The 15,709-nt window shown below is 42.8% G+C and overlaps 1 protein-coding gene across 1 annotated transcript in view; it reads left to right on the top strand.

The window, feature by feature from the left end:
* The window catches only part of MOV10L1 (Mov10 like RNA helicase 1), a gene marked incomplete at both ends in the record, with an annotated part of 31,434 nt that extends 18,485 nt beyond the window's left edge, over positions 1 to 12,949 (top strand). Inside the window, 8 exons of the mRNA XM_084260540.1 lie at positions 110 to 256; positions 925 to 1,046; positions 1,839 to 1,938; positions 3,789 to 3,953; positions 6,379 to 6,522; positions 8,627 to 8,734; positions 11,965 to 12,102; positions 12,854 to 12,949. Coding sequence (XP_084116666.1) covers positions 110 to 256; positions 925 to 1,046; positions 1,839 to 1,938; positions 3,789 to 3,953; positions 6,379 to 6,522; positions 8,627 to 8,734; positions 11,965 to 12,102; positions 12,854 to 12,949 — 1,020 coding nt within the window. The remainder of the gene's footprint in view (positions 1 to 109; positions 257 to 924; positions 1,047 to 1,838; positions 1,939 to 3,788; positions 3,954 to 6,378; positions 6,523 to 8,626; positions 8,735 to 11,964; positions 12,103 to 12,853) is intronic.
* Positions 12,950 to 15,709: the final 2,760 nt, after the last annotated feature.

The raw sequence follows: 15,709 nt of genomic DNA, 5'->3' as shown, positions 1-15,709 counted from the left end.
TATGCAAAACTCTTCTGGATTCTGTGTTCAGCGAAATAAAGTGGGTGTGTTTGAGCTGTTTCTACATCCTTACATAACCTCTCTCTTATGTCCCTCATCTCCACTCTAGATACACTATACTCTAGCAGACAGCCGAATCCTGGTTTGTGCGCCGTCCAATGCCGCAACGGATCTGATCTGCTTGCGGCTGCATCAGAGCAATGTCTTAAAGCCAGGAGCTATGGTCCGAGTTAATGCTACCTTCAGGTCAACAGAGGTAAGGATTATAGGTAACTGCCAGTTATTATTTCTATTGCAATATTTTGATCTTAAAATACTAAGTTAGTAATGTAACTGTCAAGCTGCTTTAGGCTTGTATGTTCATCCCTTGGATCCTAAACTACTTCAGCTTTTCCACAAGATCAACTGGAAAATGTTGATCAATAGTCCTTAATTTGATTGTGTGAGTGTAGAATCTTAACCTGTTCCCTGCAGTGCTTAACTCAACAAGCAGCATGTACGTGTTGGTAAGATGCTTTGGCTTAAAAAAATGCCCTAAAGCCTGTTACTGAAGTCATGCCTTTGTCTCCAAATTAAGACTATTTACAGGAAAATTAATCAATCCGGATGTTCATCTTTATACAGTGTACACACATTGTGAGTGCATTTTTTATGTATATGTGGATATATATACACATACCTGTGTATGAAACAGCCATATATTCAGGTTTGATCCTTACAATAAAGAAAACAGGGATATCTTGTGTGTGTACTACTTTGTTTAGGCAAATTACGAAAGAATTAATTTTTGTGTATGGATAGGTCTAAATCTTAACTGTTTTGCTCAGCTTCTAAAATAGTTGAGTGGGTTTTTTTCAAATCAGAGTAAAACATTTAGCTTTAGAGCGGGGTTTTGTTTTACAGAGTACCTTTTTGTTTCTGCAGCACATTGATGACCTGGTGAAACCTTACTGCACAGATGGGGATGATATTCGGAGAGCGTTGTGGTTCAGGATTGTAATTACTACGTGCAGCAGTGCAGGGATGTTTTACCAAGCAGGAGTGCGGTAGGGTACTATAGATAGGAGTATCATTGAGATAGCTGGATGCTACAAAACCCAGAGCTTTTAGCTAACCCTCTGTACTGTAACTTGATCTGTTTCAATATAGGTTATTGTACACGCCTGTATTTTGAAATTGTCTTCCTAACAACTTGAGTTTGTAAAGTCTCAACACAGACTTTTGCCGTGTCAGATTTACAAATTATCTTGAATCATGTTAAAAACTTTTGACACATTAACTTATACTCCCCTACCAGTGGGATCCTTAGAAATTATATTGGGTTTTTTGGGTTGGGATGGGGTTTTGGGTGGGTTGGTTTGTTTGTTTTTTATCAAGGCACACTTACTAACTGTAAACAACCAAAATGTCAAGTTCTGTTAACTAAAGATGACTGATTTAGGTTTTAACTTTGTAAAAGGGCAATCTGAAACCTAACTGGCTTGAGTTGTTTGGTAGAAACAAAGCCTGGGGGTTGTCTTTGCCACATTGAGTGTATTGTACTAATTAAACAGCTGAAGGAAATTGTGAACAAGGAAAGCTTTTTCTAAGTGTCTTAACCTAAGTATAAAAAAAGTTTTAATTAAGGTAACAAGTGGTTGTGTATATCAGTGCGTAAGCAAAGCTGACAGTTACTGGGTGGTTTTTCTCTAATCCATGTTGAAAATACCCATTTTTTGCTCAGATTGTTTAGAGTTGTTTGGCACAGCTCAAACAGAATTGTTGAGGTCAACCACAGGGTGGCAGAATGAGCTAACCTGAAAATAGCCCTGTTTTAGGTTCATGTTATTTAATTCTAGGCTTGGACACTTCACCCATGTGATTCTGGATGAGGCAGGACAAGCAAGTGAACCAGAGAGCATGATTCCTATTGGGTTGATTTCAGAAGCCAATGGACAGGTAGCTCTTAGCATCATTTACTGAGAGTAAAAATGTTTTGGTTTACTGTTTTCGTTTTTGTGAATGATGTAGAAGGCAAGCAGACATTTCCTGGCAATGAGTATGGAATTCTGACTGCGTGTAATGAATCTTATTCATGTACCGTATCCTTTTCCCACACTTAAACAAGTTGGTTTATGTCTAAAGTAAGCCTATATTAGTAGGACAGGATTCAGTGCGTGGAAGATCACAGAATCAGAAGGTTGGAAGAGACCTTTGAAGATCATCAAGTCCAACCATTCCCATCCTATGCTAAACCATATCCCTCATCAACCCTTTTTTTGAACACATCCAGGGAAAGTGATTCAATCCCCTCCCTGGGCAGCCTGTTCCAGGCCCTGACAACTCTTTCATTAAAAAATTTTTTTCTAATATCCAATCTAAACCTGCCCTGGCACAGCTTCATGCCATTTCCCCTTGTTCTGTCTCCTGTCACGTGGCTGAAGGGACCATCGCCCACTTCTCTACAACCTCCTTTCAGGTAGTTGTAGGTGATGATAAGGTCTCCCCTCAGCCTCCTCTTCTCCAGGCTAAACAGCCCCATCTCCCTCAGCTGCTTCTCATATGATTTGCCCTCCAGCCCCTTCACCAGCCTGGTTGCCCTCCTCTGGACTTGCTCAAGGACCTCAGTGTCCTTTTTATGGTGGGGAGCCCAGAACTGGACACAGTACTCGAGGTGTGGCCTCACCAATGCCGAGTACAGGGACACAATTACCTCCCTAGACCTACTGGCCACACTGTTTTTGATACAAGCCAAGATGCCATTGGCTTTCCTGGCTGCCCAGGCACACTGCTGACTCACATTCAGCCTGCAGTCAACCAACACCCCCAGGTCCTTCTCCTCCTGACAGCACTCCAGCCAGTCTCCCCCAAGCCTGTAGCGCTGCATGGGGTTGTTATGTCCCATGTGCAGCACTCTACACTTGGCCATGTTACACTTCATCCCGTTGGTCTCAGCCCATCGGTCCAGTCTGTTCAGACCCCTCTGAAGAGCCTCCCTACCCTCAGGCAGATCAACACTTCCTCCTAGTTTAGTGTCATCTGCAAACTTACTGAGGGAGCATTCAATCCCTTTATCGAGGTCATTGATAGAGATGTTGAACAAGACCGGACCCAGGACTGAGCCCTGGGGGATGCCACTTGTGACCGGCCTACAGCTGGATTTGGTTCCGTTCACCATCACCCTTTGGGCCCGGCCATCCAGCCAGTTTTTAACCCAGCTGAGGGTCCACCTGTCAAGGCCAGTGGCAGCCAGTTTCTCAGTCAGAATGCTGTGAGAAACCATGTCAAAGGCTTTACTGAAGTCCAGGTAGACCACATCCACAGCCTTCCCATTGTCCATTAAGCGGGTCACCTTGTCATAGAAGGTGATCATGTTAATTTGACAGGATCTACCTTTTGTAAACCCATGTTGACTAGGCCTGATCCCCTGGCCATCACGCATTTGACTAGGCCTTATCCCCTGGCCATTGTGCATGTGCTGCATGATAGTGCCCAAGATGACCCTCTCCATGATCTTCCCCGGGACTGAGGTCAGACTGACAGGCCTGTAGTTCCCCAGATCCTTCTTCCAGCCCTTGTTATATATAGGTGTCAGAATAAAAATATGCTTTCTTAATATAAGACAGCAATGTAGCTCTTTCCTGAGCCTAACCCTTCTTTGTAAGCATATTAGATGTTTGGAGGAAATCAGAATACTTGCTATAAATTGACCTTTGAAATCTGAAGTGTATATGTTGTTAATGAAACTGCTCTTTTTTTCTTAATAAATGTTTTAATATGAGATGGATTTCTTTTAATTGCATATACAGGTAGTTCTTGTTGGAGATCCAAAGCAGTTAGGGCCTGTAATAAAATCTAAGATCGCAGTGAATTTTGGATTAAATGTGTCCTTGCTGGAAAGACTGACATCAAGAGAGATTTATCTGAGAGATGAGGACGCTTTTAGTGCCTGTGGAGCATATAATCCTTTGTTGGTGAGTAATGCTGCAATTTTAATTCATTTTTTCCATCTAAATCCAAAAAAGAGAAACTGTGGTTCCTGCTGTTCACTTTCCACCTTTTTGCTCCATGGTGCTTACTAATAAAACTAGCTTGAGCATTATTTCTCTAAGAAAGCTTGATGTTTTGAATATATACGCTGAATAGCAAGGTTGCTGAGCCCCCCAGCATGTTAAAACCCTTCTTTGAAGGGTTCTCTATTTTGAAGTGGAGTAAGTTAAATATGATGCACAAAGGAGAATTCTAAACAATGGCTTAAAACTCCCTTCCATCTCCATTGTCTACATTTACCATCATTTCATGGCTTAATTTTCCACAAATGAACAAGTGCAATTTCTACTTTTAACATAAGAAGAGAAAGAAAGACTCCTCTTCCAACATAAAGACTAACTTTGCAAATGTCATGCTTCAGGAAGGGGAAAAAAGAAACTTCCTCTTTCTTTATCGCCCCTTCCTCTGAAGGATAGCTGCCCAAAACTCTTGTATGGTGAAGTACCTGAAGCCTCTGAGGAGTGGCAGAGGTGGAATAGTGCATAAACAAGCACAGATGTTTCAGCTCCTTTAAATTACTGTCTGAATTTGAAACCTAAGACTTAAATGGGGAGGCATCTTAAATTTAACTTTCTTGGTATTACACTTTTCAGAATTAAACTGAGAGCAAAAGATGACTAGATGACCACGTAAGCAGAAGAGGGAGGAGACCTGATGGCAAGCTTAAGGGAGAAAGCAGGCAGTTTTGGCCCTAGGCTTTAGATTGGGTTCAGCCTGCTGAAAAAATCTGTCGGTGCTTCTCCGAAACTCTGTTATGGCAACTTTTGTTGTGCTCCTTATACAGTGCTTAGGGAGAGTTGGCATAGGAAGAGAGCAGGGAGCGTGAGGGCTGAAGGCTGCCTTTGGACTCCAGTACCGTATGTTAGTCATTTTACAGGACACATTTTTGAGCTGGTTATTACTGACTGGAATGCTTCCTTAAGGCCATTCTCACATTTAAAGGCAAATGCACTTCTGGTTTCTAAGGCCAGCTTCCAGCAGCTCTTCGGATGCTCCCTTTCTGCCTGTCAAGACTTCCCAAAAAACCCCCCAGGTTACATCCATGGAAACCCCAGGAAAAGAATCTGACTCTCTTACGTATCTCTAGATCATATGTTTTAAGGGACTGGGGAGTGACCAATTTATCTGTTGTGTACACCTGGGGGGAGGGTTGTGGGGGGTTTTTTTTTTGTTTTTTGGTTTGGTTTGAGTTTGGGTTTTTTCCCCTTTGAAGGGGAAAGAGATGGTCCTTCAAAAGACTGCCACCTTCAGTACTAAAAGATCACATCTGCAGATTTTGCCTTTAATACCGTTCTTCGGTAGCTTTAGAAAAGCTAAATACTAGAGGATGGTAAAGTTACATCTGCTTGGGAGCTGTGTGCTGTGAAATCTGATGAATAATTATCTGTTTCAGTTATGGATTTTGGATTTTGTCTTTGCAGATCACAAAACTCGTAAAGAACTACAGGTCACATTCTGCATTGCTTGCCTTGCCATCTAAATTGTTCTATCATAAGGAGCTGGAAGTTTGCGCAGACACTTCTGTAGTAACTTCTTTATTGCATTGGAGAAAACTACCCAGGAAAGGTTTTCCATTAATTTTTCATGGAATAAGGGTAGGTTAAATGTTCATGTAGTGAAAGTATGAATAAGTAGGCATGATAGAAGTTTGCTGGTGGTGTAGATGAGTTTTTTTTCTTCAGAATGAGTTCTGGAAAGGATATGAAAACAGAATGAACTCTTCTTTTGCAAGTAATATGACTGCCTGCCCATCTGGTTTTGGAAACAACTACCCAAGTCAAATGTTTGCCAAGAACTTGAGCAGCTGCCCATTGTGGAGACATTTTGATAGAAATTTAAATTTGTAGCAGATTCTTAAAGATGGAGCTACAGTCAGATGGCTTTAGATTGCTTTTGATGAGTTTTGTACGTTGGAATGAATACAAGCCTCTCAAGCTGGAGGTTTATCATGGGGCAAAAATTACTTTGTAAAAAGCTTTTAGCTTAGTCTTCAAATAACTTAGTGGGAAGTGGTAATATCCTCTGCTTGGAGAGGCTTCATTTTGAACTCTTCTACCTTGCACAAAGGCAAGATACCAACTTGCTGACACGCTAACGTCTGATTTGAGATTTAACTGCTTTGTTGCACACTTAGAAGTACTTGTGCCATAAATTCTTCAGCTTAAGGAAAAAGGTATAAAAAGTTAAGTAACACTTGTCCATTGGAAGGGGTGTATAGCAAAGAGAAATTGTACATAACATTATATCAGTTATTTTCTTGCATTTAGGCTCTGTAAGGCTTATCTATCACTAAATACCTAGTCGCTTCAGCACCTGGCCTTCATCTTGTTTCCTTTCTCCTAAATCCAGGGCACTGAAACCCGGGAAGGTCACAGTCCCTCCTGGTTCAATCCCTCTGAGGCTGTGCAGGTAATGCAGTATTGCTGCAGCCTCGCTAAAAGTGAGAGCGCGGCCGTGACGGACATCGGCGTGATCACGCCCTACCGGAAACAGGTACAAGGGGGGCAAGGGAGACTCAGAGTTGCCGTGTCTCATCTTGTGGTTTCCACTGTGGCTGGGGTGGGTTAAAGTGGGGAGGTATATCTCAGAACTTCACTGTCTGTGGGTGGTATTACACGGTGTATTGTCAATCATTAATTATGTTTCCACTGAAACCTAAGCCGACAGAAAAACAGCAGTAATGGCATTCAGCTTCAGAGTCACGAGGTTGGAAAAGACCTTTAAGATCATAAAATCCAACTGTTCCTGTCCTATGCTAAACCATATCTCTAAGAATCTCATCTACCCTTTTTTTAAACACATCCAGGGAAGGTGACTCACCCCTCTCCCTGGGCAGCCTGTTCCAGGCCCTGACAACTCTTTCAGTGAAGAATTTTTTCCTAACATCTAATCTGAAACTGCCTTGGCACAGCTTTGTGCTATTTCCCCTTGTCCTATCACCTGTCACCTGGCTGAAGAGACCATCGTCCACCTCTCTACAACCTCCCTTCAGGTAGTTGTAGGCAGTGATAAGGTCTTCCAACTTCAGTTTTAAAAATCAGGAAGTTATTATGGAGAGATCTGCTTGTGCTTTTGGAGACTGAAGCAGGTTTCTTCAGTTGTTGGGAGTAAAGAGTGAAAGTCAAGGACATATTATCTAACAGCTGAAACAGCAATCTCACTCTGTCACTGCACTGAGGAGTGGAAATGTAGTGAAGTAAGTGGTATGTCACCTTTTTATGGCTTGGAGGAAACTAGAAGAATTGGGATTTGCAAATTAGAGCTCACCTGTACTGATCCATCTTTACAGTTACTATCTAATTTTCAAATATTTCAAGTATTTCTGTGTAGTAGTGATGTGACTGAACCTCTTTCACCCCCAGAAACATTTTACATCACATAATCAGGTTATGTCCTATGATGCAGGACATAAAACAATTATGTCCACTTCAAGGAAGTCACTTTGTATTGCAGGAACACTGATTAGAAAGTAACCATTAACTGTAATGCTCAGCTTAGCCAGGCATGATTTCTTGAAGCACTTAAGGTATAGCCTTCAAGCAGCTTTTGGCAGGTGGTAACCCGTGTAACAGTGCACAAGACTCCTTGTTCTTTCTCCCTTTTTGGAAGGGTACTTAAGGTCACATCTTAGCTCTGTCTTTCACTCTGCACAATGTAGCTGGCAAGCAAAGGTGGAACCTCTGCAGAGTCATCTTGAGGGGCTGGGGAAAGGTGCTTGCTATACCACACCTGTGGCATGCATGGTTTTGGATATAATGCTCATTGGAAGAGGAGGGTTTATGGATCCTGGCATGGATTAAGAAGAGCGTGGCCAGCAGGTTGAAGAAGGTTTCCTTCCCCTCTGTTGTGGTGAGGCCAGTTCTGGGCTTCCCAGGTCAAGAAAGACAGGAGAGAGCCCAGCGGAGGCTGCAAAGATGATGAGGGGACAGGAGCATCTCTTGTGTGAGGAAAGGCTGAGAGAGTCTGTTTGGCCTGAAGAAGCAAAGAGTGAGAGGGGATCTCATTGATGTTTATAAATATCTAAAGGGCAGGTATCATGAGGCTGGGACCAGACACTTCCCAATGGTGCCCAGTGACAGAGCAAGGGGCAGCAGGCACAAACTGGAATACAGGAAGCTCCATCTCAATGTGATGAAAAACCTCTTCATTCTGAGGGTGACAGAGCACTAAGACAGGCTGTCCAGAGAGGTTGTGGAGTCTCCTTCTCTGGAGATACTAAAAACCTGCCTTGCAGGGTGGGGTTGGGCTAGCTGATCTGTAGAGATCCCTTCCAACCCCTGCCAATCTGTGATTCTGTGATCGAAGTTGTTCTCATGGTTGAAACATGGATTCCTAAAAATCTGTTCCCTTCTCTTTAAATGACAGTAGCAAGTACTTCACCTCATGAGTTGTGTAATAAGTGGGACACTTCTCAGAAAAAGTTACTGGTTTAGTTTAAAGCCTTGCTAGTGGTGGCCAAGTGATGGTTAAGCTTGGTGGAGGCATTCCCTGTGACATCTGTGTTAAATGGCATGCTTGTTTGTGGAGTATGTTTTCAGTTTAAGTAATCCACTCTCAAATGTAAAAAATATTTCAACCACTCTTTCTTTTTTGGTAGGTGGAAAAAATTAGACTTCTTCTCAGAAGTATTGATTTGGCAGACATTAAAATTGGCACAGTGGAAGAGTTTCAAGGGCAGGAATACAGGATTGTCATCTTATCAACAGTATGTATGTTTGCTGTGGTCCTGTGGAGAGTTTCCTTTGTGTCTAATTCTCTGTTTCCTTTTTGACATAGGGCTTTTAAAAATTAAAAAAAAACATTTAAAAGATTTTTTTTTGTTAGTCTGTCAACATATTTGAAAGCAGAGTATTTGTAAGTGCATGGAAACACTACAACATCTGGGATTTTGAGATAAGTGTTAATTTTTTGTAAACAAATTGTGCTGAATTTAATTTTAGAGCTTCATGTGGGTAACGTACCTTTCACTTAAGTGTGCATAGGGGGCATGAACACTGCAGGCAGCATAAATATTAAAGAGATACAACTGTGTAAATCACAGTGTTAAAAAATAACTGTTAGTTGACTTAAAGCTCATGTAGGTTCTCCCGTTCACCTTCAGTTTGAGAAGCATCACTAAATGGTAGACAGCTGATGCCTTCCCAGACACCAGTGCTGACTGTGCCTAGAACCTGGAGTCCCTCTATCACAATTTACTTTGTGTTGGTAGGAGAGCACCTGGTAGCCTTGATGGTACACTTTGAGTACTGTGCTGGCTGTGTTACAGGGATGTCAGTAAAGGTGTTTGCTCTTTGAATCTGAAGCTGTCAGATGCTTTGAAGAGAGGGGCTGGGGAAAAAAAAAATCTGTGTGATGTTTCTACTTCAACAGCGTGCTGGTCACAGTACATCACCTCCGTGGTTCCCACTGCATCTATAGAAATACAAAGATATAGAGGCATAAACTGCACCACTGGAGACTTTTAGATAACCATGAAAATGCAGAGGTACTTAGTTTTACTCTTGGCAACCAATGGGTCTTTCAGAAAAGTACTGACAGGAGAGAGCTTTCAGGAAGTGTGGGAAGATACACGTGCTTACAAAGATGCTAGCAGCTTTGTTGAGCCCATCCCTTGCGTTTGGCAGAGGGGGAAAGAGAGGATATTGTCTCAGAGTCCTGGGAGGGAGTTGCTGCTGTTACTTGGAAGCTGGCAGCCCTTGTCTCTCACCTTTTTCAAACTTGATGATGAATTTGCTTCAGTAGATGTCTCTTCTTCCGAAAGATCTTGGTGCATATTATCTGCACATGGCAGACAAAAACGTAGTCATGTTTCCAAGCAGTTGACTAGAGTGTGGAAATCCTACTGTAGCATCAGGCTTCAGAAGCCTCTGATGTTGAGCTGAGGTGAGATGCAGGTGTGTGCCAGTTTCCCCTCTCTAAATGCAAGATACCACTCCCGTGTATGCACATATCTCTGGTAACTGAATTTGCATGAAAGCTCCATGAAGGGGCAAAAAAGATACAGCAGCTTCTCTTTTCCCTATTTTTCTGTCCTTCATCTTCTCAGGCATGTAAGATGGTTGGCTGGGGCTCTTGACAGGAGACCTTTCTTTGTGGTTTTAAGGGAGAATCAATGTGGAGTCATAAAGTACAGGAAGTTCAAGAATACCTGAAAGGTGCTTACGAGAAAGCTGGGGAAGAGCTGTTCACAAGGGCATGCAGCAATAGGACGAGGGGTAATGGTTTTCGACTAGAGAAGGGGAGATTTAGGTTGTATAGTAGGAAAATATTCTTCAGTGAGAGTGGTAGATCACAGGAACAGGTTTCCCAGAGAGGTGGTGGAGACCCCATCCCTGGAGATATTCAAGGTCAGGCTTGATGGGGCTCTGAGTGACCTGGTCTAGTGAAGATGTCCCTGCTCACTGCAGCGGGGTTGGACTAGATGACCTTTAAAGGTCACTTCCAACCTAGCACATTATGTGTCAGCAGAGAGCTGCTGAGGCTTCTTGCATATGGCTCCTTGCTACCAGAATATATGATACCAATCCTTGATGTTCTGAGACCGCATCCATCAAACATGCATTGTTGTGGGTGCGCTGAACTACTGGACAGAAGTAAAAAAATCTTTGCTCCATCAGTGGGAAAGACAGTTGTAAAACTTTAGAGAAAGGCTGGCTTAATGCTTTGGCCATCAGTGAGTGGTACTAGTTCAGTGTACACGATGGTGTTTGTGGGCTTAGACTTCCTTTTGGTGGGTGTTAAGGGCCCTAAGTAGCTGTATGCCCACAGTGTAGAATTCAGTTCAGAACACCCCAAAAAATTTGCATATGCTTGGGTTTGTTTTTTTTTTTCAAATGGTAATTTTTGGGCTTTTTTTCCAAATGGTAAGTTACGTTTTTCCAGACATAAGTGTTTGGAACATGGACTTGCCGAGGTGTTTGTGGCCTGGCATCCCTCAGGGCTGTTCAAGACTCGACAGTGTGGGCAGAGCCTGGGTGAAAGCACGCAAGGCAAATTGATCGGAGGAGGAAGTACAGACCAGGAGTGTGCAGCTGGACCTGTGACCAGTACTGGATTTGCTGGCTTACTGTTAACAGGAGTTCATAAGATTTCCTGGGGGGAGAAGGATAAAACAGCTACATAAACAACCAAAGCACTGGAAATCAGGGTGAATGTGGGGGTGAAGGAGCAGTTCTTTTTTGGGGGGTTCTTTTGTGGCTTGGGGGAAGAATATATGGGATTTTCTTGCTTGGGGAGTGTTGGTTTTGGTTTGGATTTTTTTTTTTTGTGTGAGGGCAGTGATACTACACTTATTTTCCGTGTTCCACATCATACTTTTGATTCAGCATTGTATCTCTCTGAGTAGTTCTAGGTATGCCCTACGCTCACATTCATAAGAACTCATTTAGGTCATGAAAACTTTTATCAATAGAGGTTTTCAAATATAGATGAAATAGAGGTGAAAATTCAACAAGCAGTAGTTGAAACACACTAGTTGCTTTGGTCATTTTTTTCCTAAGCAAAACCAGAGCACAGTGAGATGACTGAAGAAGGATAGCAGAAAGATGCACTGTGTGTTGTCATTCAACTGTAGGAATTAAAATACTGGCAGCTATAGCATTTCTTATATTGAAACGATAAAACAAGTGGGTTTTAGGAAGCAGTTTGGGTATCTTGTGTTTCAAATTACAATGGATAGTCCTGATGCTAAAGTAGGACTAGTTTACCGTTCTCTGGAAATTGCTGATGTCACACTAGCAGCCTCCTGGAGGGTAGACCATCTGTGGGGAAGCCGGTGGTGGGAAATAGCTAGCTGAAATTTGGATAACGAAGCTAACCTGCCTTGCTGACATTGAGCTGTGGATTGCTGCAGTAAGTGAATATTACATTAAACTATGCCTAGGTAAGTTGCTTTCTCATTATTCCGTTTCTAAAATTATCCATAATTAATTTTAGGTACGATCTCACACAGGCTTACTGGATGATGACAGGTGCTATTTCAGCTTTATCTCTAACCCAAAGAGATTTAACGTTGCAATTACAAGAGCAAAAGCTTTGCTGATTGTTGTGGGAAATCCCCATGTTCTTGTCAAAGTAAGTTTTGGCTTTATATATTTGAATTGTGTGTGACATTTACTACAGTAGATGTATTACTGGGTGGGGGATGTAATCTGGTGTGATGGAACATCAGACTATATTGAAAATCGGTGCGTTGTTCTCGGGCTGCATTTGGGAATATCTGAGCTCCCACAGCTCCTGTAAGTGTGGATGGTTCAGACACACACACAGTAGACTTCCAAGGACAAGGGACATTGTCACGCTGATCAGTCCATACAGGCTCCTACCTCTGGAGGAGGGGAGAACCTCAGTGCTGAAGTTCTCCAGCAGCCTGCAAGTCCAGCAAGTGTGTTCTGAATAACCTTACATAGGCAGATGCTTCACAAAACGCAGTTGCTTCACTAGTTAAATGGAGGGTGGTAGCAGTGATTTGTTCCCAATTAATGTGACAGCCTTCTGGGGATGTGTTCTCCTGCTGAGCCCATGTGGGCCTTCCATTGGAATACAGTGAGCATCTTCATGTGTGATGAGATGCTATGTCTGACTTTCCAGATAAGAAGGAAAGCAGTATTCCAGAAACAGTCTGAACAGAGAGTTTAGTCTCCCGGTGCTGATGTCCAACAAATGTCACTTCCAGCAGCTGTGGGTATCTCCCATGTTAGGCCACGCTTGCACCCCTCATGGAGGTCATATTAAACCTCCTGTGTCCACGTGCCCTGGTAGTTTGTTTGAACATTCACTTCACAGAGCAGCGTGATTTAAACACAACATTGATCTTCTCTTGCAGGATCCCTGTTTCTGTGCGCTGTTGGAATACAGTTTAACGAATGGAGCTTACGTAGGCTGTGACCTGCCTCCAGAGCTGGAGAGCCTGCAGAAGTGACTCTCCAGCCTTCACTTTAACCTTGCTAGATAGGGAGCAGCTTACAATATTTTTAAAGCTGCTATCATTTGAAAGATTGATAACTACAGTAAGTTGTGATACCATAGTAGGATTTGTTTTTGCATTCTCAACTACTGTAAACATAATAAGGGGTGATGTAACCACATTTTCTCCCACCCCTTAAGAGCCTGAGTGTTAAACATTAAGAGTTGTTGTTTAACGTGGTCTGTTATGTATCCCCAAATAATGTTATGTCTTTGACCATAAGGATTGGGGTGTTGGAGAGCATAGGGGAAACGTTTTAATGTGACTGTACTGTAATTGAAGGAATTTGCTTGAAGATTGATTTAAATGTATCTTTTCTAGTAATACTTCGTTAAATGGCTATTATCTACTAGGTGAAACTCCTGTTTGTTGTTTGGGTTTTTTTTAATGAAAATGGTTGTTCATGAAAGGTCAGCAAAATTTTTCTTAGGCCCTTTAATTGACAGGTGTGACCAGTGTTTCAGTCTTCAAGAAGCTTTCAGTCCTCTTCTGTTTTGAAACTTCAGAATGCTCAGCAGAAATTGAGTCCTGACAAAATCCAACATCTTCTTGTCCTTAGGGAAGGGCATGTGTTCTGAGATGGTTGGAAGTTTTCCAAACAAGACTTTAAATTCTTTCTCTTTTTTCTTTTTTTTTTTTTTTTTAAGATGGGAAAAAGTTGAAGTTTAGGAGTATAAAACAGTGGTGGCGAGTTACTTGCTTTTCTGTTTCAAATGGATAGGATTTTATGCCTCTGCATAGAACAGTATGCCTGAATTCTCTAAGCTTCAGAAGAAAAATACTGATGAAGTTTTACATTAGCTTCTCCTTTTTCTGGGTTTGTTTATTTGGGGGGTTTTTTTGCTCCTCTGTTTTCTCAGACTTTTGTAGTGCCTCCTAAAACTGGACTGTCCCAAGAAACATGTATGTGTCTTGTAATTTTGTTATGGGAGCATTACAGTACTGTATCAGTGTTGTGAACTGTAAGGATATGTTAATATCTCTGCTGGATTGATGCTGAGTATCCTCACCCAAGCCTGTTTAAAGCCCTGCTTCCAGTTTTTCAGGCCTTTGTGTGAGACAGCTGAGATCACACGCAGGATTTTCTTGGTTTTCCACTGCAGTCCAGCTGTCTGCAGTGATGTGTGTCAGGACAATGCCTCAAATGGTGGGTTTAAAAAACAAAGAAGAAGACATGTTTTGTTGTTTCTACAAATACACTGTAGAGTGAACGATCTTACTTTCGTCAAAATAAAGCAACTGGTGGGTCAGTAGTATTCCTGGTATCGGATTTATTGGGCACTGTGCTATCCCCTTAAACAGTGGTGTTTTTCCTTGCCCTGGGTGATTGCCACACACCACCTTAGGAATGGACTGTTCCCCTTGTACTGAGGAACTGCTTTCTCTAAGAGACACTTGTATTTTGGGTAGGACTGTGGCTGGGGGAGGTGTGAATTTTTGGGTTTGTTTTACATGGCACTGGTATCGCTTCCGTGCCCAGTGTGCAGAGCCCTGTTCCTCTGCGGTGCACTGTGATAGTGCGCACGTGCTGCAGCTGGGAGGATGACAAACGTGGTAAAGCATCAAAGGCAGGGGTGCTGTACAGTGTGCTGTACTGGGACACAGTGTGGTGAACCTGGAATTACCTCTCACCCAAACCACACTGTGTGAGGGTGTCCAGTCCGAGTCACAGCTGTATTCCAGCAGCACCGTACCCTGTTCAGCCCAGGGTCTTTGGCATGGTGTTACACTGCTTAACCTGATTTCACACACAACAGCCAGAACAGGGGGCTTACTGCTTTTGCAGGAAATACCATCATCCAATGATGCCATCCCAATATGCTACATCAAGCTCAGGAAGCTGTTGAAGTAACAGTCTGCCCTAGTTGTTGCCTGGTGGCAGACCCCTTGCTTCAGGATTGCGTTAGGACGTTCCACCGCTGCTCGCGCAGCTCCGCTCGGAGCGCTCGTTGCTTGGACGTGGTGCCACCCTTGCGTGGAGATGGGTGGTGCTCATGTTCTTGCAAGATACAATCCAGAAGTTCTGATGGGTATTTCCTTGACCTCTGCATAGCAAAGTAGCAGAGGAGTGGACAATTGTTTAACTGTCGGTACACTGACAGTTCCTGCGAAGATGATAACAAATACTCCTCTCTTTTAACATCCTGCTTTTATTACTTGGCCAAAGTCAAACGATGCATGCCTGTTACTGAACACTGTGTTTCATTTTCTAGAGGAGTTCTTGGTTTAAAGGGCAAGTACACATTTTTGAGGGAAAGAAAAAATAATCTTCCATCTAAAAACTGCTTTTTGCCCATGGAGAAACTCATGTACTCTTCTCACTGATAACTCTTCATACTGTAACTCATCCACACCTGAAAGGTGGAAAACCTTCCCCGAGTTACTAAGAGCAGCTTCTGCCAGTCTGAAATGCTGCTTCCAGGGAAGTGCTTATGGCTCACTAAGATAGCAGCGCTGGCATGCTTGCACCCCTTACAGCAAAGGATGAGGAGAAGGGGGTTTCTGCTCCTGCTTCTGTTGTTAATGCCTTGAAAACTACAGCTTCTCCATAACCTTTTCACCTGGCGCTGCTCCACATTAAGGACTGAGGAGCTGTACTGCATGATATAAACCATCTCTGTCTTCCTCCTTCGTTCACAACATTCCTCGTCTCTTCCTGCCTGTCCAGCTGTACTGAAAATCCCTGTCTGAAGAGAGACCGACCCCTTGGAACAG

The sequence above is a fragment of the Gallinula chloropus genome (genome assembly GCF_964237585.1).
Source record: "Gallinula chloropus genome assembly, chromosome: 1".
NCBI lineage: Eukaryota > Metazoa > Chordata > Aves > Gruiformes > Rallidae > Gallinula > Gallinula chloropus.
This window is presented reverse-complemented; position numbering and strand designations above follow the sequence as displayed.